This window comes from Podarcis vaucheri (assembly GCF_965113315.1).
Source record: "Podarcis vaucheri genome assembly, chromosome: 14".
In the NCBI taxonomy this organism is placed as follows: Eukaryota; Metazoa; Chordata; class Lepidosauria; order Squamata; family Lacertidae; genus Podarcis; species Podarcis vaucheri.
This window is the reverse complement of record NC_138752.1, coordinates 16,421,051-16,445,635: the sequence shown is the minus strand read 5'-3', so window position 1 is coordinate 16,445,635 and position 24,585 is coordinate 16,421,051. Positions and strand designations below refer to the sequence as shown.

At 45.3% G+C, this 24,585-nt stretch overlaps 1 protein-coding gene and 1 long non-coding RNA gene across 2 annotated transcripts in view; one reads left to right on the top strand and one right to left on the bottom strand.

Annotated features, from left to right (window-relative positions):
* The window catches only part of HDGFL3 (HDGF like 3), a 54,318-nt gene extending 34,678 nt beyond the window's left edge, over positions 1 to 19,640 (top strand). The window contains exons 2-6 of the mRNA XM_082198872.1: positions 5,784 to 5,860; positions 11,347 to 11,485; positions 13,963 to 14,121; positions 15,441 to 15,587; positions 17,796 to 19,640. Coding sequence (XP_082054998.1) covers positions 5,784 to 5,860; positions 11,347 to 11,485; positions 13,963 to 14,121; positions 15,441 to 15,587; positions 17,796 to 17,801 — 528 coding nt within the window. The 3' untranslated portion in view covers positions 17,802 to 19,640. The remainder of the gene's footprint in view (positions 1 to 5,783; positions 5,861 to 11,346; positions 11,486 to 13,962; positions 14,122 to 15,440; positions 15,588 to 17,795) is intronic.
* The window catches only part of LOC309518559, a 415,023-nt gene that overhangs the window by 8,100 nt on the left and 382,338 nt on the right, over positions 1 to 24,585 (bottom strand). The window lies entirely within an intron of this gene.

The window sequence follows — 24,585 nt, the reverse complement described above, 5'->3', positions numbered from 1 at the left end:
GAACTGGGTTCGCGTCTCCGCTCCTCCACATGCAGCTGCTGGGTGACCTTGGGCTAGTCACACTTCTCTGAAGTCTCTCAGCCCCACTCACCTCACAGAGTGTTTGTTGTGGGGGAGGAAGGGAAAGGAGAATGTTAACCGCTTTGAGACTCCTTCGGGTAGTGATAAAGCGGGATATCAAATCCAAACTCTTCTTCTTCTTCTTCATGGGTGTCAAGGGAAAGTCCCACTGCTGCACGAAGGCAATTTTTGAGTATATCGTTCTAATGTCTTCATAATCTGACTCTCGGACATTTTAGGTAGTGTGGTAATTTAATGTCAGAATTACTGGCCTGCAGATTATACAAGCAGATCTGACGACAACAAAAAACAGTCATTTAATTGCAAACCTTCCAGGAAGAACTGCACAGTTTTATGTTAGGTACCTATTGGAGAATAGGATTCCGAGCATATCTTTGGCAGCTTCCAAGTTTCTTTCTGAGGTGGTCAGAATCAGAGAGCATTTTGTATTAGCTAAAGGTCTGAAACTAACTTAGTTTAATCCAATGTCCAAGTAGTATGTATGTTTTCTCTATTTTTCTGTACTATAATCTACTTGTGGATCTTTGGACTTCAGAAAAGAATTGATTGATTGATTGATTGATTGAATGATTGAATGCCAGAAGCAAGAGGAGTAGCCTCACTGTCAAGTTTTTATTGTTATTCACAGAATATGAAATTGAGATATGTACGCTATTGTATCATTAGGTACATGGGGAAGCATTAGTTAGATATCAGCCTATGTTAACATAGTTCTCAAAGTATTTTTTGTTCAAGGTTATTTCCGAGATCTGGAACACCTTGAGTCATGAGTGTTGTTGATTTGTGAATAATACGTTTTCGCCTATCTTTTTAGTTTATCTGGTTTTGATGGACCTTTGATCAGCTTTTGCCCTCTTAAAGTTTCTTGGCTGCTGTTCCCGCATTCCCAGAGTGCTCATAGGAAACCACCTTATACCATGTCCAACCCTTGATTCATCTAGCTCAGTAGTATCCACACTGGCAGGCAGCTGCTCTCCAGCATCTTTCTGAGCCCTGCCTGGAGACTCCAGGGATTGAATCTTGGCCATTTGCTCCTGAGCTGTAGCCCTTCCAGTGTACTAGTTTTGCCTTGCTGCTCTGCTGTTTTCTGTGCAGCTAAGGGGTTGGGTTGGGTTTTTCCCCCTCCTAAAAAGAGGAAAAGGGACGCGGGTGGCGCTGTGGGTTAAACCACAGCGCCTAGGACTTGCCGATCAGAGGTTCGGCGGTTTGAATCCCCGCAACGGGGTGAGCTCCCGTTGCTCGGTCCCTGCTCCTGCCAACCTAGCAGTTCGAAAGCACGTCAAAGTGCAAGTAGATAAATAGGTACCACTCTGGCAGGGAGGTAAACGGCGTTTCCATGCGCTGCTCTGGTTCGCCAGAAGCAGCTTGGTCATGCTGGCCACATGACCCGGAAGCTGTACGCCGGCTCCCTCGGCCAATAAGGCGAGATGAGCACCGCAACCCCAGAGTTGTTCGCAACTGGACCTAATGGTCAGGGGTCCCTTTACCTTTAAAAAGAGGAAACAGAAGCTGGCCAGGCAAAGTGAGGTGGACCACTTCAGGTAGAATAGCCTTGGATCTTTGGATGAAGGGCGGTATGCAAATTAAATTAATTACAATTACAATAGTGCTATTTTTCTAGAAAAAGAGGTTCCCAGAACCCACCAGGAACGCCTCCCTTGTTCTCTTATAATAGCAATGGCGCCCACCTGCGAGGTGCCGGAATTGAGTTCCATCGAGTTCCGGCTGCGGAGTGGGGAAGCCCTGGACATGACTAACTTAGGTGGATTAATTTCATGAGGTCTACTCTGAGTATAGCCAAAGTAGGAGGCCACTCACTGTATATATCAATATGGGGAAAGACATTGTTTGTATTTGTATTTGTATACAGTGGTACCTTGGTTCTCAAACTTAATCCATTCTGGGAGTCTGTTTGACTCCCAAAACAGTTCGAAAACCAAGGCTCGGCTTCCAATTGGCTGCAGGAGCTTCCTGCGCTCCATCGGAAGCCGCGTTGGAAGTTCAGCTTCCAAAAAACGTTCGCAAACCAGAGCACTCACACTCACTTCCAGGTTTGCGGCGTTCGGGAGCCAATTTGTTCGGGAGCCAAGCCAATCAAGTACCAAGGTACCGCTGTACTTTGGGCTTTCAAACAGCAGCAGAGAGGAGCTGAATTCGGACCCTGCTGAGGATTCAAGGGGGGTGGAGAATCTCCCTCCCCAAAAAACCCCACTCGGGTTCCTTTCTTCTCCAGCAATAAGGGAGGCTGCTGAACAGCTGTGTTCTGTTTCTGAAAAGCTTTCTGTATCTGCTTAGGCAGACCTGATGGAAATGGCCGCACGCTCTGCTGCCAGCATGGATCTTGTATTCGTGCACAGGGGGCAGGGGGAGTGAAAGGAGTCGATTTTGCTGCTTCAGACCAAACCTGCACTCTGGTTATTATAGCTGGCACTTCAGAATTTGCATTATTTCCCTCGGTGGAATGGGAGCCGCCTCTCCTGTCGATTTGACTAACAGAGGCTGCTGCTCTCATCTGCCTTTTGTTCCGTAGCTCCAAGCATTGAGGGGGTTTCTTTCTTTCTACGTCCCCCCCCCCTCGCTATAGGGTCTCCGCCAACACTGCGAGAAGCAGCCAATCCTGCTCGGGGAAGGCGTTCGCCATAACAAAAGCTTTGGGGAGTGAACAGGGCTAGTCTGAGGGATGGAAGGAGGGGGAGTTTCTGCAATCATGGCTGCTGTCCTCCTCACTGTTCTCTGAGTAGGAAAATAGCAGCAGCTTTCCTCTGGCGCTGAGGCGATCCAGCTAGCAAAATGGCAGGGAGTTGTCGTGGCCGATGGGGACTGTGCGTGTGTTACAGCACATTCTTGTGTGTGGGTGTTTTGGGGGGTTTGCAACCCCCCCCCCAATTTTTTAGCCGTATGGCTCTCTCAGGGAGAAAACAGACCATAAGCATTCAAAGGCGGCATGTAGAGCCTTTTCAGACGTTCCCTCACAAAATGAATGATCGTGTCTCACTGGTCCTGCGGTTGTGTCTCTGATGGCTCAGCTCCCCACACCCCAATTTTTATATTGGGGGGCACAACCATAGAGGGGATCCAGCTCTCGGCATTTAGGCTCCCCCCCCCCTGTAGTTAACAACCCTGCCTGATCGAGCCCACCTCACACCTGTGTCTTGAGTTCCCTGGAGAAAGGGACGAATACAAATGTGAGCAACATTTTTAAGCACATATTTTTGGCTTGTACATAATTGCCCACCTCATTTCCGCTAAGGCGACCTGACAGGGAATTGTTTTTAACTTGGAAGAGATGAGTGCCTCTTTTTTTTCTTGAAGGCCATCAATTGGCTAAAACTAACGTGCAAAAGAAAAAAATCATAAAGAAGGGGATTTTAAGGACAGAGATCTAGAATTTGTGGGTGACCTTTGCTTGCCATGCCCAAAATTGTGGTCTCCACCTTCCTGCGCACACCTTTTTCCCCCTCTCATAAAATTTTGGAGTTCTAGGGGGCCTTTCAAGGCATCTAGTCCACCTCCTTGCAGAATGAAGGGAACAATATCAACCTTGACAGATTTTGCTTGTTCCCAATTTCCACAACATAGGAAGCCGTAGTTAACTAATAGCAGAAGTGAAAGTCTCATAACTCTGTGCAGGAGAGGATGGAAGAACGTGTGATCCCAGGAGAGAGCTCATTCCCGTTGCATGAAACTATGATTTATTGCAGCATCCACATGCAGTCGCTGCATTTGAGCCTTGTTTGCAAAAAGATATACCCCTAGATATTTATAGATGGCCACTTGATCAATTTTCTGACTCTGGTAATGCTGTTTTATCTTAAATAAAACTGACTATTCATACTCAATTTATGCTGGACAGGGTTTTGTACTAGTACAGGGATGTCCTACAGGTCTATCGCGATCTACTGGTCGATCCCTGCGAGGTTTTGGTCGATTGTGGTGGATCGCTGGCCCCCTTCCGGCCCCACCCCTCGCCCCTCCATTGTTGAATGGAAGCTGGAGTTTAGAAACTGAGACTGGTTTTCCCCAAGCGATCCTTCAGCGAGATTCTCTTTGACCCCCAAAGAATCTAAAAACATTGTGCCCCCCTAAAAAGCTCAACAACTTTGACCTGAACCCTCCAAAAATGGGGCTAGATCACTGTCAGTTTTTAATTCCATGAGTAGATTGCAGTCTCTTGGAAGCTGGCCACCCCTGTCCTAGTACATTTCCAGTCAGTTTCTCATGCAAGCACATATTTTCAGATGTTCACATTTCCCCCTGAAATGAAAGCGGGGGTTCCACCAAGTGCCAGTCACATTTATGTGTGTTTGTACAGAGCTACCTCATCTTAAGAACATGAGAAGAACCTGTGGATCAGACCAATGTCCCATCTAGTCCAATTCCCTGTTCCTGCCAACCTAGCAGTTCGAAAGCACGTCAAAGTGCAAGTAGATAAAAAGGTACCACTCTGGTGGGAAGGTAAACAGTGTTTCCATGCACTGCTCTGGTTCGCCAGAAGCGGCTTAGTCAGGCTGGCCACATGACCCAGAAGCTGTACGCCGGCTCCCTCGGCCAATAAAACGAGATGAGCGCTGCAACCCCAAAGTCGGCCACGACTGGACCTAATGGTCAGGGGTCCCTTTACCTTTACCTAGTTACCGTATTTTTCTTTGTATTAGACAATTTTTTTATATAAAAAAGAAATGCTAAAAATTGGGGGTCGTCTTATACACAGATAGTGCAGGGGGGGGGCGGTCGATTGGTGGCAGCCGCGAGCAGGAGATTGTCAGCGGCGATTGGGTGGTTGATTGGTGGCCGCGGCAGCAAGGCCTGCTGACAATTGGCTGCTGCTCTGTTAATTGGACGTGTGATTGGCGGCTGCTTTTGACGATTTCTTTCTTCTGCGAGGCGTGCGATTGGCAGTGGCGGTCCTGCGGGTGAGCGGTTGTCGGCAATCCCCCCCTAAAAAAGCTCAACAACTCTGGGTAATCCCCCCCAAATAAGCTGAACAACTCTGGGCAATCTCCCCCCATTTCCTTAATTTGGGGAGGTCTCCAAAAATAGGGGTCGTCTTATACACGGGGGCATGTTATACACGGAAAAATCTGGTACTTATCTCCTTGGCTCAGGGGATCACATAACTCATGGGTAGGCAAACTAAGGCCCAGGGGCCGGATCCGGCCCAATCGCCTTCTCAATCCAGCCCACGGATGGTCCGGGAATCAGCGTGTTTTTACATGAGTAGAATGTGTCCTTTTATTTAAAATGCATCTCTGGGTTATTTGTGGGGCCTGCCTGGTGATTCTACTTGAGTAGAATGTGTGCTTTTATTTAAAATGCGTCTCTGGGTTATTTGTGGGGCATAGGAATTCGTTCATCCCCCCCAAAAAAAAAATTAGTCTGCCCCCCCCCACAAGGTCTGAGGGACAGTTGACCAGCCCCTTGCTGAAAATGTTTGCTGACCCCTGACATAACTCCATACTCTGATGAAAACAGGGACTTCCTCAGGGATCAAATGAGAAATCCAGGACTGTCTCTGGAAAATAGGGACACCTGGGGGGTCTGAACTGGCTCATGTACCAGCCATATGCATTTTCAGGAATCCCTGAGATGGCCAGCTGCATTGTCCATTATACTGTGTTCTTTGAAATTTGCAGCCAGTCCTCCCATACTGCCAAATTCACTGGACATTTGGTAATGAGCCCACATCTGTTTCTTTCCAACAGATTGACGAACTCCCTGAGGGAGCCGTGAAGCCTCCCGCAAATAAGTACCCCATCTTCTTTTTCGGGACTCATGAAACGTAAGTGAACAAACGTACACGCTTTTAAAAATATGCTTTTAAACCATTTGAGGCCGGTGCTTCTCTTCAAATATGAGCTTGCTTTGAAATTGGTAGGAGACTGAAGTTTTCTGCATTCGTTGAGGCTGCAAACAGCCTGTATACTTCTAAAGCACGTTCGGTGCCTCAAAGAATTCTGGGCTCTGTAGTTTCTGGGAACTGTAACTGTGTGCGATAAACCACAGTGTCCAGAATTCTTTAAGGGAAAGAATGTGCTTTTATAGGGTAAACTCTGCCTAAGACTTTTCCCTCACTATGGCCTAGACCAGGCTTTCTCAGCCTCGGCTCTCCAGATGTTTTGAGACTACAATTCCCATCATCCCTCACCACTGGTCCTGCTAGCTAGGGATCATGGGAGTTGTAGGCCAAAAAACATCTGCAGGGCTGAGGTTGAGGAAGCCTGGCCTAGACTGATCCACTTAACAAGACAGCGAATGTACTGTAATTTTATTTTATTTTTTAAAAATACATATGCAATGAGCAATTAAGTAGCAATTCATCACTATATAGAAACAATATTTTAATTGTATTTTTTTTACTGCTTGGCTGTTTGCCACCTTATGTTTCTTGGGAGGGAGGGAGGGCATGACAGAAATGGAACAGATATATCTAAGGACCACAATACCTCAAGGTATGAGCATTTATTGTTTCCAATCCTAACCCTGCGGAAAGCCATCTAATTAGACTTTAATTTGATTTTGACCTGTTTTTAGGAGGTAATTTAATTATTGTTTGATTTTATACTAATGTTATATATCTGATGTTGGCCGCCCTGAGCCCGACTTCGGCCAGGGAGGGCAGGATATAAATACAAATTATTATTATTATTATTATTATTATTATTATTAAGGACTGCCTCTGCCCATAGGCACCAACCCTGCAATCATCACCTTCATCACCTTGTGTGCCTCCTCCACAAAACGTCTGGAGGGTGGCAACGCAAGAACAGGCCTTTTCTGTGGTGACGCCACATTTGTGGAATACTCTCCCCAGGGAAGCTTGCCTGGTGCCTTCACTACATATCTTTAGGCACCAGGCAAAAACTTCTCCTAGGCCTTTGGTTCAATATACAATCTATGGCTCTTTAAATGTGTTTGTGGGAGGAGCCTTATTGGTTTGTTTTTGTTTTATTACACATTTTATATTCTTATTTTGTATTTTGCTGTTGTGAAACACCCTTGGATCTTTGGATGAAGGGCAGTATACAGACTTAATTCATTATAATTGTAACAGGGCAATTTTTTCTAGAAAAAAGGTGCCAGAACTCACCATGAATGCCTCCCTTCTTCTCTTATGATGGCAGTGCCACCCGTCTGAGAGGTGCCGGAACTGAGTTACACACACACACACACACACACACACACACACACACAAAGTTGCTTATGAATACTTCAGTGATGTTTATAAGTCAGGATTTTTTTTAATGTATTTTTATTCACTGGAATTTTTGAAATCCACACTAATATGTAGCAAAATTCTGCATAAACAACATATGGCTGTGCTTGTTACAGGTAGGTAGCCATGTTGGTCTGCCGAAGTAGAAACAAAATAAAAAAATTCCTTCCAGTAGCACCTTAAGAGACCAACTAAGTTTGTTATTGGTATGAACTTTCGTGTGCATGCACACTTCTTCATATACACACATGGCTGTGCGTTATCATCGCACTTGCCCAGTGGACCTGTGTTTGTGGGGAGGTAGTTGGTGTAGTAAGGGATGCGGGTGGTGCTGTGGGTTAAACCACAGAGCCTAGGACTTGCTGATCAGAAGGTCGGCAGTTCGAATCCCCACGACGGGGTGAGCTCCCGTTGCTCGGTCCTTGCTCCTGCCAACCTAGCAGTTCGAAAGCACGTCAAAGTGCAAGTAGATAAATAGGTACCGCTCCGGCGGGAAGGTAAACGGTGTTTCCGTGCGCTGCTCTGGTTCGCCAGAAGCATCTTAGTCATGCTGGCCACATGACCTGGAAGCTGTACGCCGGCTCCCTCAGCCAATAAAGCGAGATGAGAGTTGGCCATGACTGGACCTAATGGTCAGGGGTCCCTTTACCTTTACCTTAGTTGATGTAGTGCATGGACGTCCAACTCGCAAGAGACTTCACAATCTACTCCCGGAATTAAAAACTGGCAGTGATCTACCCATTGGGGGGGCAAGCCAAAATTGTTGACCTTTTTTAGGGGGGCAAGCCACAGTTATTCTGCTTTTTAGGGGACACACCATAGATCACTTACAAAAGAATATACACTCCGCTGCTCTCGCCGCACCTACAGTGCTTAGGTGGGCCTTTGTCCCTGGTGATGCTCCCACGAGGGCCCAATCACATGGGTAGACCGGCATGCCCAGGGATCCACAAAGCCACCTGCTGGAGTGAAGTTGATGCAGTCTGCTGGCAGGGCTTCACACACACCGGCCTAGCAGGACACCAGTGCCAGCGGCCAAGCAACAAGAGACTCTTGCCAGGTCAGGACAGCACCTGCGCCGATGCTCTCTTCCCCTCGCATAGGAAAATGAGCCCGCGATCTACCGCTATCTACCTGTCGATTGTGGTCGACCAGTTGGACATCCCTGAGGTAGTGCATTACTTTTGCCTCCTCGCTTGTATAGAGATCTCAGAGCTTGCTTTGTGGGGAAAACCCTTTGGCAGCAAGAGCTGGCCAGACCCTGACTGAGCCAGTGTGGTGCAGTGGTTAAGAGCAGTGGACTTGTAATCAGGTGAACTGGGTTTGATTCCCTGCTCCTCCACATGCAGCTGCTGGGTGACCTTGGGCTAGTCACACTTCTCTGAAGTCTCTCAGCCTCCCTCACCTCACAGAGTGTTTGTTGCGGGGGAGGAAGGGAAAGGAGAATGTTAGCTGCTTTGAGACTCCTTAGGGTAGTGATAAAGCGGGATATCAAATCCAAACTCTTCTCTTCTTCATTTGCTATCTGTTGGCAGACCACAATAAAACCATTACAAAAACAGGTTGCCACCTTTGCAGCTCAAAAAGATGGCCGGAATGCTCTAAAGATGTCTGTTGCGGCCTGCAAAGAGGACCATCCCCAATAGTATTTTGATGCTGTTGTTAATCTCGGTTTGTACTGATAATTATTAGTGCTATCTATCTATCTATCTATCTATCTATCTATCTATCTAATCTATCTATATATTGTTAGCGTTATTATGAGTGCTGTGTTTTGCCCCTGCTCCCGTGGTGTTCGGTCAAGCAGGCGTTTAGATTTGCTACCAGTTTGTGACTGTAGGTGATTCCCTTACATTTGTTATCCCGAATTGCATTTTAGAAACAAGCTAAAAATATACGTCTTGATCTCGTTTGTTTGTGGGGCCACCATCCTGCGTACCAGGGAGGGAAATTTCTGCAACGGATTGTATTTTGCTCCCCACTAAGCAACCACAGGTCTTAGCTCAAAGGTCTTTCTGAATGCCAAGGAAACCGGCAACGTTTATGCGACTAAAAGATTTTCACCAATGCTACCCCAATATGGACAGGCAGCAAATTGCAGGCAGCTGGAAGTGGCAATGTGTAGTTTCACCACAGGAGGGCAGGTTCACCTAACATTTAACTGCAATAGCGCTGCAGAGTGTCCTAATCATAGAGTTAGGAAGCAGTGCAGAGTTAACATACACCCACTGGTATTGTTTGGCATCTCCATCCATTTCTGTTAGGGTGATAAGAGTACAATGTGTCTGCATGTGTAATGTGTTCCAGGTTTGCAGTAACATTGACACATCGTGTGTGTGTGTGTGTGTGTGTGTGTGTGTGTGTGTGAAATTAAATTTTCTGTTTTACCATTTAGAATACTCATTTAAACATCCTTAAAATATAAATGACTTCCCTTCTTCTCTTTCCATGGTTCATTTTGCGTATCATCAATCCCTGCATATTTTACATAAACTCAACCATTCAGTGTTCCATTATTGCATCCATCAAAACTTATTTACACTGTTGAATATATCTTAATGTTGCCAACTGTTTAGGGAAGTTCTTAATGTTTGATCTTTTATTGTGTTTTTAATATCCTGTTGGAAGCCGCCCAGAGTGGCTGGGGAGGCCCAGCCAGATGGGCGAGGTATTATTATTATTATTATTATTATTATTATTATTATTATTATTACTATTATTACTGTACACAATTTCCCCCTATATATTCAATAAACCAATACCACCAGTGGGAACACACTGGAGCCCGAGTAAATAATAATGTTGTACACAGCCATAGTGTTATGCCTGAGCATAACAGGGTTGTTTCTCTCCAGACCACGATCTGAAGCCAAGGTTTCTTCTTGGCTTACCAATACATACACAGTGCATAAATACTATAATCAGCTCTGAGATCTTCAGATGTTGAGAGGGATAAAACTGAAGTCTGAAATAAGTGGCTAGATAATTTACTTAATCTTGGCTGATGGCCAGCATTCTGTCCAAATGTAACCACTGGGACTGGAACCAGGAAGCAAGATTATAAAGCAAAATAAAAAGTAGGAAGAACGAACCAACATTGTAAAGTGCCCTTATTTAGATTAGCCACACTTAAACGCTATTGATATTAATGAGGCTGTGGTTAGGCTCTATTGAGACATCAGGTCAAGCCATGGTTAAGGAAACTGCATGGTATGTTGTATGAATTGACAAACCCATATTTTCTCCTTGGTTACAAAACCAGAATCAGCACTTTAACATGAGGCTCGCAAACCATGTTGTTGTTGTTGTTGTTTAGTCGTTTAGTCGTGTCCGACTCTTCGTGACCCCATGGACCAGAGCACGCCAGGCACTTCTGTCTTCAACTGCCTCCCGCAGTTTGGTCAAACTCATGCTGGTAGCTTCGAAGACACTATCCAACCATCTCGTCCTCTGTTGTCCCCTTCTCCTTGTGCCCTCCATCTTTCCCAACATCAGGGTCTTTTCCAGGGAGTCTTCTCTTCTCATGAGGTGGCCAAAGTACTGGAGCCTCAGCTTCACGATCTGTCCTTCCAGTGAGCACTCAGGGCTGATTTCCTTCAGAATGGATAGGTTTGATCTTCTTGCAGTCCATGGGACTCTCAAGAGTCTCCTCCAGCACCATACTTCAAAAGCATCAATTCTTCGGCAATCAGCCTTCTTTATGGTCCAGCTCTCACTTCCATACATAGTTAGTCTGTGATAACTATGGTTTGTTGTGATGCCTGACTTGACAAACCATAGCAACAGTTGCTGTTCCTCCTCCAGAGGCTGCAGCATCTGAAGGCTACATTGCTGAGCAGACAGAAAACGGAAAGCAGGCATGCAGCTCCAAACTATGTTTTGTCTGACCGCAAGCCATGGTTTGGTATTGTGATGTCTGAATAAAGCCACAATCAAGACTAACTAGTTCCATTTTTCATGGGACCAATTTCTCCTAACAATGACTATCATATTACTGTACCTAATATAGCATATGGAACTACCATTTGACTGTCATTTTCATTAAACCGCAGTGCTTTTCTGGGGCCTAAAGATCTCTTCCCATACAAAGAATATAAAGACAAGTTTGGGAAATCGAACAAACGAAAAGGATTTAACGAAGGCCTGTGGGAAATCGAAAACAACCCCGGTGTCAAGTTTACTGGATACCAGGTAGGAATGGTTTCTTTTCTCTTTTAGCTTTTCTCAGCTAAGCCTCTCTCAGGGCACATTTACCAAAGTACAGACAATTTTGGGCCTCAGAGGTGTCTAGAGTTAGCAGGAAGCATCTTACAGCAACAATGCCTCTGGGCATTGAGTTATAATATGCCAAATCCATGATGATAATAAGACTAGGTCTTATTGAGAAGCATCATGTTTTCTGTTTGGGGTTTAGAACTAGCAGTGTTGGCTCCAATTGTTTGTTTGTTTGTTTGTTTGTTTGTTTGTAAACGCTGTACTTTCCTTTCTCCCTCTCTCTGGGCCCAGTCTGAGGAAAGACAAGTTAGAAATACAATAAATATTAAAAATGCCTCAAACCCATGAGAGATGGGGCAAACCACAGGATTTGATAGTGAGCAGAGATCTCAAGTTCTGGAGAAGCAGAGCTTTCATTTCTGAATTTTTTTAAAAGGAAGAACAAGTGTCTGACCCCTGTGGTTGAGAAGCTATGCCAGGAAGTGTGGAGGCAATTCCTGCTGAAATCTCAGATACCATTGAAGTGTGAAAATAAGATTGCAAATGGTTGGGGGCCCTTCTGGGTCCTTCTCATTGTCTTTCATCCCACCGCCTGTCAGGTCTAGAAAAAGAGGTTACATTTTGGAGCAGCAACAACAAAATGTCAGCGGCAGCTTCCACATTGCTTGGTTTAGTGACTTGTTACATGACACCTGTACAATGGCATTAGCAAAATAGCCAGCCCTTCACGTTTTCCCTGTTCATAACTCAGAAAATATTTCTTTTCCCTTTCCCTTTCCCCCCTTTCCCCTTTCTTTCTAATGGTACTTGTAAAAAATTCCCCTGGTGCAGATGAACACCCCATTGCTATTAGGGTCAGATTATGGCCTACATAGATGGGTCAGCCATTTTCTAGATTGTCTAGCCGCTGTCTCCTCTGTAATCTCTCTCTCCTCTCTAGGAACCAACTCTATCACTTTAACCTTCCCTTTCCCCAAAACAGCACCACCTTTTTATCTGTTTTAAGTACATGAAGGTTTTGCTATCTGAACACATACGTTCTCAGAAAATCATTTGTTAGGTGAGCGTTTGCATAACGAGTTGCCAATTTCCATTGATTCCTATGGAAACATTTCTAATGCGTTCCCAACCATGAAATTTTGACTCCCAAATGAAGAAGAAAAAAACCCAGGGAAATCCACTACAACTTTGCAAAAGACAAGGAAGGAAGGAAGGAAGGAAGGAAGGAATGCTCCCTTATTCATCCGATCTCTCCCACCAGAGTTTATGGCAAGGTGTGTTCTCCTTCATGGAGAGAACGTGTTGTGGTGGGGGCTGCCAGGACACTCCAAAGTTGGGGGCGGGCTAATTGTTCGTTGGCCACTGATGCGATTGGGGCTTCCCTTGTTGTTGGGAAGAAGTTAATGTTGCCATTTGTTGATTGGCAGCCAGAAATGCTAAAACTCCTTGCACGAGGCTAGGGCTTCCTCTTTTCGACCGTGCATCGGATTGCCCATCCCCCCCCTAGAATTAGGGTTGTTCGCTTTGACCTTGCTATGCCTGTCATGGGGTCATCTGCTCTTGGGGCAAGGGCCCGGTAGGAATTTTGTCCATCTGGCTGATTGGCTGGGGCCATTTGGTTTTTGCCTACTGCGTAGCAAATCACAACTTGTAAGGTTGCGGTTAGGCATTGGTTTATGGTTTGGTTGGTTGAGGGGAAGTGGTTGAGTGCCTGCCCTTGGTAGGTTGAGTGCCTGCCCCTCTAATGCTGCTGCTGCAAGGGATTCCATTAAAGGAATTGGGGGCTAACTATTGCTTGTCCACTCTTTCAAGGGGGCTCGGGCCATAGCAATGAGCTCCTGGTTGCATTTGGGGTGAGGGCAGGTTCCCTGCTCCGCGTAACCCCCAAGTGTATTCCCCTATTCTGACTTTCGCATCGTGTGGAATGTCAGTCTGTCCCCCATAGTGGGGGCAGATAGTCGCAACTAATGCCTAAGCAACCACTCACAAATTTGTATTTCAATAAAGTTGTGGCCAAAATTATGCCAAAAATCTTAAACAAAAAATTCTGTGTGATGTGTGAGTTATTGGGGTGGCCCTGGGGACCTCGACACGCAAAACGGCTGCCGTGGACTAGCAAAACACAAACAAATAATAAGGCTGCTTATTTGTACTACACGCAGGTCCAGCTGTTTGGTTATCTGAATCTGTGGTGTGTATAGCAAAATTTGGGTACTAATTCATTGCGTTCAGATGAGTGGATTTTCTTAGAACGAGCATTCAGATAGTGGGACCCGCATGTGTTAGCACTGAGTACGTGCCGCTCTGTTTAGAAGTAGGCAATCTGTACAGTAGGGCTGTTTCACATCTGGGTAGAATGGTAGAAAGTGCCCAATATCTCTAAATCAGATTCTCCCTCATATGGGATGTTACAAAGGCCTAAACAAGCTGCAACGATTTGTCTCATTCCAAAGGCAATTCAGCAACAAAGTTCATCAGAAACTGAGGGGGAAGGAGGGAATACGGCAGACGCCAGCAGCGAGGAGGAAGGTGACCGGGTAGAAGAGGACGGAAAAGGCAAAAGAAAGAACGAAAAAGCGGGCTCAAAACGGAAAAAATCCTACACTTCGAAGGTAATTCATGAGGTTTGCTCTTGTTGCTGTTTCCCATAAGCAGTGCTTTCTTTTTTTCATTAGTATGGAATAATGACACTAATAATAATAATAATAATGCAATGTCACATTCCTGTTATGTATTCAGTGGTCTGTGTTTGCCTGAGCTTGAGTCTGGACTAAGGATTCTGAGCCCCTGTGTTCTGATTCAATACATGACATCCAATCATAGAACATTTCAGGATTTGAGCCTCTGCCATTGGCCCTTAAACTCTGAGTCGTGATTCGCAGCTTGAAAGTTTAGACAGCCAATCACGTTGGGAGTGGCCCAGGCCTTCATAAATGTATAAAAGTAGTTGCTTTGCCCCTGTTGTCCAGCTCTGTTAGTACAATAAAGGTTCTTGCTGTTATCACTCTGTCTTACCTCCTGGGAACCCACTTCAATTCCCATCTTAACAGGAGAACTTCCAGGGGCTTACTACAATAACCCCTCATCTTATGTGGGTTTGGTTCGAAGGGTTCAACTTACATACACAAAACTTGCATATACCCACCCCTTGGAGCTGCTCTATGGCTAGTGAGTGATCTGAGGAGAGAGGACACTCCCAGAGTTGGTGTGTCAAGTAGGCCTTGCAGACAAGGTGAAGAACTTCAAAGCTCTTCTCAAGATGGGTCTGCTTGGGCTTGTTGTTGTTGTTTAGTCGTTTAGTCATGTCCGACTCTTTGTGACCCCATGGACCAGAGCATGCCAGGCACTCCTGTCTTCCACTGCCTCCCGCAGTTTAGTCAAACTCATGCTGGTAGCTTCGAGAACACTGTCCAACCACCTTGTCCTCCGTCGTCCCCTTCTCCTTGTGCCCTCCATCTTTGCCAACATCAGGGTCTTTTCCAGGGAGTCTTCTCTTCATGAGGTGGCCAAAGTATTGGAGCCTCAGCTTCAGGATCTGTCCTTCCAGTGAGCACTCAGGGCTGATTTCATTCAGAATGGATGGGTTTGATCTTCTTCTTCACAAAAAGAGCATTTAAGCTCTCCATCAGTCTCAATGGATGACCTTGGGCCTGTCGCTACCTCTCAGCCTAAGTTACCACAAAAGGCCATAGTGAGAGTGGTGGGGAAATGGGGAGAATAATATCTGTCACCTTCAGTACCTTGGAGGAGAGTTGGGATATAAATGTAATTAACAATATTGCACCCGCTTCAGAACAACAGGGGACAAAAATGGAAATGAACTTGAACCCAGAAACTGCCCCGGCAGAATCTGCTGTATTCTCACATCCAAGTAAACAATGCTTAAATACAGACTGCCTTCTTTTCTTTCCCCCTTGATGGATATACTTAGAAATCTTCCAAGCAGTCACGGAAATCTCCTGCAGATGAAGATGACAAGGACTGCAAAGAGGAAGAAAATAAGAGCAGCTCCGATGCTGGGGAAGCAGGCAACGACACAAGAAACACCTCTTCAGACTCGCAGAAAACTAGTGAAGGGGTAAGGGTTACTTTAACGCAGGCCATGACATCTGAAGCATTCTAATGTCGTTTCCGCAGCCACGACTTCTCCCAAAGAATGTTGGGAAGTGTGGTTTGTTAAGGGTGCTGAGAATTGTGATTTGCCCTCACAGAGCTGTAATTCCCAAAGTGGCTGAACAATAGGGTTGCCATGCATCCGGAATTTCCCGGACATAGCTGGAATACGGCAGTCGGAAGCAGTGTCTGGGCGGAAATCGCTGAAATGCCCGGGGAAATCCGAATGTACAGCAACCCATGTCCTAAGTATAGTTTTTGGCGAATTTCCTTTGGGCAAAACTAAAAAATAGCTCAACAACTTTTGTGTCCGGATTTTCACTTTTTGAAATATGGCAACCCTGTTTAACAATCAATTCCTCTTTCCAGGGAACTCGTGAAAGTGTAGCCCTGTGAGGGGAAGTGGGGTCTTACAGCAGCTCTCACTAGGATTAACAAGCTACATTTCCCAGGATTCTTTGGGGGAAGCCAGGGCTCTTTAAAGTGCTTTAAATGTATTGTGTGGCCATAATCTGGTGTGACTAGATGCAAAGGGATGGTGCTGTATTAAAAGAATAAATAAACCAGCTAGCAGCAGTAGCATGGTCATTCCAGAACTAGACATGTGTCACCCCCATGGCACAGAGAAGATGCATCATGATTCGTAATTATCAGTTGCATGGGTGTCTTTTTAAAAGTAAATTGCAGGTGGGGGGCCCTTAATCTGGATTGTAGCATGTGGTGTAGGGGGCTTTCACCTTTCCTGCCCTTCTACTGTGGTCAGGCTGCATCTGCTATTGCCACTGGAATACAGTCAAACCTCGGTTGTCAAACGTAGTACCCCTAACTGTAGAAATTTAGTACAGTGGTACCTCTGGATACAAACGGGATCCGTTCCGGAGCCCTGTTCGCATCCTGAAGTAAACGTAAGATGCGACTGCACATCTGCACGTGCGCGGGTCACGTTTCGCCGCTTCCGCACATGCGCGTGACATCATTTTGAGCGACTGCACGAGCGGCGAAACCCAGAAGTAACATGCTCCGTTACTTCTGGGTCGCTGCAGAGCACAACCCGAAAATATTCATCCTGAAGCTACTTCAACCCGAGGTATGACTGTATATTGAAGAGAGGCCTAGTTTAAGAGTCCTTCACCCTGCCCTTATAAGCTTTCAAGGATATTAATAATATATTATTATTTTATATAATATATTATTTATACCCCACCACTGGGCGACTCCCAACAGAATATTAAAAACACGATGATAAAACAACAAACATTAAAAACTTCCCTAAACAGGGCTGCCTTCAGATGTTTGCTAAAAGTCAGATAGTTGTTCATTTCCTTGACATCTGATGGGAGGGCGCCACCACTGAGAAGGCCCTCTGCCTGGTTCCGTGTAACCTCATTTCTTGCAGTGAGGAAACCGCTAGAAGGCCCTCGGAGAAGGACCTCAGTGAACGATAGGGATAGAGAAGCTCCTTCAGGATCTGGAAGAGGGTTTAGTTAGACATAAACTGCAGATGGAAATCTACCGTATTTTTTGTCCCATAGGACGCTCCGTCCCATAGGACGCACCTAGTTTTTTTGGGGGGGGAAATAAAGGAAAACATTTTTTCCTTTATTTCCCCCCCCAAAAGCAGGTCAGGGAAACCGAACCAGGTCGAGGAACAGCGGGATGGTGGCGCTGCGCCTCCCTGCTGTCCCCCGAGCTTGTGGGGCTGGCCCATGTCTGCCCGGTGCCAGGGGCGCTCTGCTTCAGGGCGCCCCCCCCTGCGGGGCGGCAGGCTGCTATCCGCAGCCTAGACATCCCTGCGGGACCTCCCGCAGGGCTGCCTAGGCTGCGGATGTGTTCCTGAAGCCAGGAGAGTGAGAGGGGTTGGTGCGCACCGACCCCTCTCGCTCTCCAAGCTTCAGCAAAAGCCTGCATTCACCCCATAGGACGCACCCAGATTTCCCCTTCATTTTTGGAGGGGGGAAAGTGCGTCCTATAGGGCAAAAAATACGGTACATCTTTTTCTATGGCCTCCCAGATGTTCTGGCCGGTGGTCAGGGATGAAGGCTCAACACCTGGAGGACCATGCCAAAGGCCTCACTTTGAAGATGTTATATCCAATTGATAACATAATGCTGATTGAATTGTTTGCATGCATATTTGTAAAGGCATTCATATATTCTTCCTGTTTCCCCCCCAGACTTAACCAACATATTGACTGCTGCATATTAAGGGAAGACACAAGAAGGTTACATGTTTGGTTGTCTAAAATTCTTGGATTTGATAGAAGTCAGCACATCTGTTCATCAGCAGCATATCTGTTCGTATGCACATTTAGGTCACATTCCTATCCACCCTGTTCTCAGAAACGACTTTCAACTTCATTGTTATCTCCCCAACCCCCAGGGGTTCCCTTTTCTGAACGTCATTTTATTTAATCGCACGCGAAACAATAAAAAAACCCCGCTCTTTTCCAGCAAATGTGACATGCAAGAACATTGCCAACGCGCCCATCATTGACACCTCCTTCCCCCACAAAAAAGGGCCAAAACTCCAAACTTTAAACCGTTTTCTGAAATTTCCTTTTCTTTAAAAAAAAAAGCAGTAACATTAAAAACGTTTGGAAATAAAGTGCCCTCTGGTAAAGAACCGCAAGAATCTTTATTCTACTTACAAACCATGACTTTTTTTAAAAAAATCTCTTTTTCCATTCTTGGTGTATTATTACTTTTTTTTTACAATTGGTTTGCAAACAGGGGTGGCCAGCAGATGGCGCAGAAGCTAGATTTCGTTCCTTAGGCAGTTTCACGTGCTCCCCTCCCCCGCCAAATTGCAGTCAATATAGTGCAAAATATTTGCTCACAATTTCGTTTGTAAGGAAATTTAAAAGAAGAAATACTATTTTCAAGTTCTATGAAATAGGAGATATTTCCCCATCTCTCTTTTTTGGATTTTTTGTATGCGACATGTAAATGTACATATTTGTATGTAACGGTATGCCTGATCTCCGTAAAGCCCTTGAGTCAAGATGGCGCCATCTTGAATAAGGATCCATGCCCATTCATTCATGAAACAATAAAATTTACGTGCAGAAAAATACCCACGCCCAAAATCACATGCTATATAGCCACTGTCTGGAGAGTAAAAGACTCCCCTCCTAGAAGACGTAAGAGGGCCATCTCTGTTTTAAAACCTGGCAAAATGTACTTGAGTTGCGTTCCTGCTCAAAAAGTCCATATTGTATGAAAATACCTTTCCTTATTAGACATACCTAGCTAGCTATACTCTTAATACTTCTCAAGGTCATGATGTAACGTAAATTTCTCTGACTTAGTTCTTATATGTGGAGTTAGTGAAAGTCTTTTGTGTTTCTTTAGATGAATACAAGGAGCTTTTTTTCAAAACCCCAAAGCAAATTTGAGCTTTTTCGGATGCCTTCCATTTTTAAGCGCCTGATAGTGTTTTTTAAAAAACAAAAATAATAATTACCCTATGGGAAAATAAACCAAAACATCAAATTGAAAAGCAGAACCCAACCTGAAAGGCTTAAAAAGGAAAAGAAAGAAAGAAAGAAAAGATCCTGCCATCATTTTTCTGTTTTTTTCCCTACTTTCAAAACTAGATCTAGACTAGTAAGTAAGCATTCCAAAATCCATTATTCTGTGTACATTATTGTTGCTATTGTGAGAATAGAGAATTTTATTTATTTTTCAATGCCAGCTTTTATTGTGAAAACATATGGGTTTAGTCCAGTTTTTATCAATCCTTGTTATGCTTGTCCTTGGAACATCTTTCGCGTACTCAAGGTTTGTAGTTGAAAAGTTTACTGTACAAAAAAAAATAAAAAAATCATGGGGAGGGGGGGGAACACAAGGAAAAAAACACCACAAAAAACTATTGTTTTTACAGAATAAATTTATTGGAATGTGTATCAGGAGTAAGGTTTGAGGTTGTAAGCAGCTAAGTTAGCGTCGTATTTGGCTTCATACGTGTAATAATGTGAGGTATTCATGTAACTCGAGTATTAAAGCAAAGCATTCTGTTATCGTTGAGTTCGTTCTAATAAGAGCACCAAAACAGGGAAAGCTTTCTTGTTTCTGTCCCCTTGCTTTTCTTACTTACGAGACTCCGTGTGCATCAAAAGCTCAGAGAATCACATGCTGTACAGATAAAAGAAGTCTCACCTGTCACATAATGGCGGTAGTCCAACGTTCTCTGACCGCTAGCGCAAAGGGAGAGTTTTAACATTGCACAACTGAGGAACCCAAAGTTGTGCAACAGATTGCACCCTTTGTTGTTCAGCGAAGTCGCCAGCAACCTCCTCCCATATTCCTTTGCACAAGCACGCCCCATTAGCACAGAACATTTCTGCAACAGAACAGATAAACCACCACGTGACCTCAACTTAGCGCTGTATTGGATGCATCCCATAATCCATGGGTAGGCAAACTAGGGGCCGGATCCGGCCCAATCGCCTTCTAAATCCGGCCCGCAGACGGTCCAGGAATCAGCGTGTTTTTACATGAGTAGAATGTGTGCTTTTATTTAAAAATGCATCTCTGGGTTATTTGTAGGGCAGAGGAATTTGTTCATATTTCTTTTTCAAAATATAGTCCGCCCCCACCACAAGGTCTGAGGGACAGTGGACCGGCCCCCTGCTGAAAATGTTTGCTGACCCCTGCCATAATCACTTGCATGCCTCAGTATGCTAAGTGTGGTAAATGAGGAGTCCAGGGAATGGGGGCTAGTAAAAGGTAAAGGTGAAGGACCCCTGGACGGTTAAGTCCGGTCAAAGGCGACTATGGGGTTGCGGCGCTCATCTCGCTTTTAGGCTGGGGGAGCTGGCATTTGTCCACAGAAAGCTTTCCAGGTCATGTGGCCAGCATGACTAAACCCCTTCTGGTGCAATGGGACACCTTGAGGGAAGCCATAGCGCACAGAAAGGCTGTTTACCTTCCCGCCAAAGCGGTACTTATTTATCTACTTGCACTGGTGTGCTTTCAAACTGCTAAGTTGGCAGGAGCTGGGAAAGAGCAACGAGAGCTCACCCCATCGCGCAGATTCAAACCGCCGACCTTCTGATCGGCAAGTCCAAGAGGCTCAGTGGTTTAGACAACAGCGCCCCCCGTTGTCCAGGGAATGGGGGCTAGTCCAGGTAGTCACACACAGTTCATTTTAAAGTTTGATGCCTGGTGCCAGAGGATTCACGTTCTACCACGTGTGGAAAACCAGCACACTATGGCCACGTAGGAACCTGACATCAGGAAATGTCATACTTTGTAACTTCAGAAATAAAAGAACAGCTTCTTGCAATCCCTCAGATAATGGTGGAGGGAAAAGAGCATTAGCAAAGCCCTTCTACAGCAGACCAGAGACCCCACAGCAGCCAACAAGAGGCCTATGGGAAACCCATTTCAACTCCCCAGCAACTGGCAATCAGAGCCTTACAGCTTCTAATACTGGAGGAGGTAGAACGTTGCCTTCATGCCTAGTAACCTTTCAAAGCCTGGTTACTTATCCATCAATATGTCCGAGCCTCTCGGTTAAATGGTTAAATGGTGTAACCTTTACTCATAGGGGTAAGTTTGCTTGCCCTTTTCTGAAAGTTTCCCAGCTCTATAGTATTCTTTTTGAGCTGTGGAAACCAGAGTTGAACTCAGTACTGTACTCCAGATATGATCACACCATAGATTTGTTCAATCTCATTTCAGTCGCAACCCCTTTCCTAATTATCCTTGTTGTAGAATTTGCCTTAAACCTCTGACTGCAGAGTTGATGTTTTCTTTGAGCTGCTCACCATGACACCAAGGTCCTTTTCGTGGTCAGTCACCACCAGCTCAAACCTCATCAGCGTACATGCGAAATAAGGGTGGTTGGGGGCTTTTTTGCACCAATGTGCATCACTTGCTTATGCTAAAGGACATTTGCCATTTTATTGCCCGTTGTTCACCCAGTTTGGGCACATCCTTCTGAAACTATCCCTTTCCTTTTGAAGCGCCTTGAACAATTTGGCATCGTCGGCCAACTTGGCCAACTCACTGCTCGGCTCAAATTCAATGTCATTCATAAATGACTTTCTAAATAACAAGGAGCAGGAAATGGTGGAAGGGAGGTGATGATGAGACTAAGGGAAGAGGAAACTGTAGTTCTGTAATACAATCTGGCTGGGGTGAAACTGAAGGTCTGCCACTATAAACCCTACAGAGTTTTTTCTTCCTGTGTAAGATAATTTACAAACTTCACCAAAACAGGCATCTTCCTCAATCAGCGCTGGGCATGTAGCAGGATGGAATCATGGCATGGGGTGAGAGACGTACAGTGGTACCTTAGGTTAAGTACTTAATTCGTTCCAGAGGTCCGTTCTTAACCTGAAACTGTTCTTAACCTGAAGCACCACTGCTGCTGCCGTGCCACCAGAGCACGATTTCTGTTCTCATCCCTCCTGAAGCAAAGTTCTTAACCCGAGGTACTATTTCTGGGTTAGCGGAGTCTGTAACCTGAAGCGTATGTAACCTGAAGGGTATGTAACCCAAGGTACACAGTAGGAAAGGGCTCAAGACAGATGCTGCTTTCAACATAGGCATGGAGAAATCCAGTGCAGTTTGGATTTTAAGGCAAGCCTACTGAATTCTCGCTTTCCACATGTGAACCGAAAAACACAGCTTATGCTTCAAAATTCGCACTTCTCCGAATTTTGTGATGCAGTTCTCCAGCCAAAAATGAGGAAAGTGTGTGTAAAAACACGCATGTTTGTAAAAACAACATACAAAATGCATTGCAATAGGAAAATTGTGAAAATCAGGCAAAATCAAATACAACAGTGTGTGTATATGTATCTGGAGAGACTTGCACTACCATGTTGGCGAATCTTAATGAAGACTTTTTTAAAAAGCATGCGGAAAATTGGTGATCTGAGCCCAAGTCTGAAAAAAATGATAAACGACAGAAACCAAAGGTTTGTCCATCCCTATTCCAGCAGCTGCTTGTGAGTGGCATAAGGGGTATCCTGGAAACAACAACAAAGTGACAATTGAACACATAAAAACACACAGTCCGTTGCCTTCATTTCACTAAGTGCTGAGCTTACAATTCTGGAGGCGCAAGCAGAGGGATTCATAGCTGATTTGTGAGCAGCAACTTTAAAGCTTTACACTGCCAGTCATTTCCTAGTTCCAGCAGTTCTTTAGCCCTCTGCAAGAACTGTCAAAACTTGTGTTTAGCAAATCCAGGGCTTATGAGGCCTTTGCAGCAACTCTTAGATCTGCTGCCCATTTGTAAGCGAGCCCTGCATTTACATAGTTGCAAGCACCTTATTCAGAACTGCAAAAGCTTGCAAAGAAGTGCTGCAACTGAGAACTGAATGCATCCTCTGACTAAACCACGACTTACTACTCTCTCTGTCCACTGCTCCCAACCCAGTTCTTTTGCTCCCTCATTTGCAAGTTGCATTCAGTGTCAGGTGCATTTGTTCAAAAACCACGGCCGTGCCATCCCACTTCCATCGTGTCGCTCAGTGCAGCACCTGTCGCTGCTCGTTTTATTATCCTTTCACATCGCGGCACCTTTTTTACATGGCGCTTTGTAGCGGCTCGTATCAACAATGAGGGGAAAAAACAGGTCCCCGATCAGGTTGCAAATCTGTTTGTGACAGTGGAGAAGAGGAGAACAAAGGTAAGGAAGGAGCAACTTAAGGGAGCGAGTGGCGGCTATCAGCAGAGGCAGCCAAACACATATTCAGGTTTCATTTCAGCCAGGGGTGTGGACTGAGGTTTAAAGCAATTACGATGGTATCTGCAAGAGTCCATGGATTGCTTGGAAACTCAAGGGAAGGCTGGCGACATACAGGACCATTTAAAGCGGGGAGATGACTCTGAGACGAGGGATCAAATGCAGGCCTCCAGGTCATACCCTCCTCTAATGCTTCTACCTGGCTGGAATATATCCTTGGAGAGACATGCGTGTGTATAAAGCTAACCCATGTGTCGTGGACAAGCTGGACACAAAGGAACAGCAAGGTAGCTCCCAAGGGAAGAAGGCTCAGAGCCCTGGGGTTGGTGGTGGGACCACAATGAGTGGTCAGAGGGGGAAGACTGGAAGGAAGAGGTGTCAGAAGCTGAAGAGGTAACAGTGTTTAGTGGGCAAAGCGCGGAAAAAGTTGAGCTGGTGAAGAGGCATGTGTGTCTCCCTGTCCTGCTGTGACAAGCTCCCTTCCCCACTGGTCTCCCAGAACCAGGAGAGGCATGAAGCAAGAGGAGCAAAGACAGGCACGCCAGCATAGTCTCAGATTGCTTGGGGGGGGACCCTGGAGACTTAGGCAGCTGTGGGAAAGTGGGGACTTTCAGTCTCCACAACTGCCTCATAGGGGCAAGACCTACCAAAGAAGAGTTGCTGTGCTCATTAGGCCTGGCATTCCTGGGCAGATCCTGTCTCTTCTAATCAATCAGTTACTGTGTGTGATTTATTGCTGGCTCGCTCCTGGCACTATGGCACAAATGGGGAATTTACATCCCTTTCCCTGCCTGCTTTTGCCTCTGGCCCCACCTGCACTGGAATGTGGCCCCTGGAAGGTTGCCCACAAGGGATTACAACCCTGGATCTGAAAAAGATTGCCCACCCCAATTTAAAGTTTGGCATGCTTCAACACCTATGCTTTGCTATTCTCCAAGGAGAATAGTTTTTCTCCCACCAGGAGAGGAAAAATAAGTTTCTGGGGTAGAGGAAGGTTTAGTACAGTGGTGCCCCGCAAGACGAAATTAATTCGTTCCGCAAGTTTTGTCATCTAGCGAATTTTTCGTCTTGCGAATCATGAAATCCCATAGGAATGCATTGAAAATCAATTAATGCGTTCCTATGGTCAAAAAAAGTCCAAACAAAGCCAAATTTGGTACAACAACAGTTTATTAACTGCTCTTTAAAGTCACACATACTGTAAAGAGCAGTTCAAAAATTGAAGGGAAAATAAATTAACTTTATAAACAAAACATGTCTTT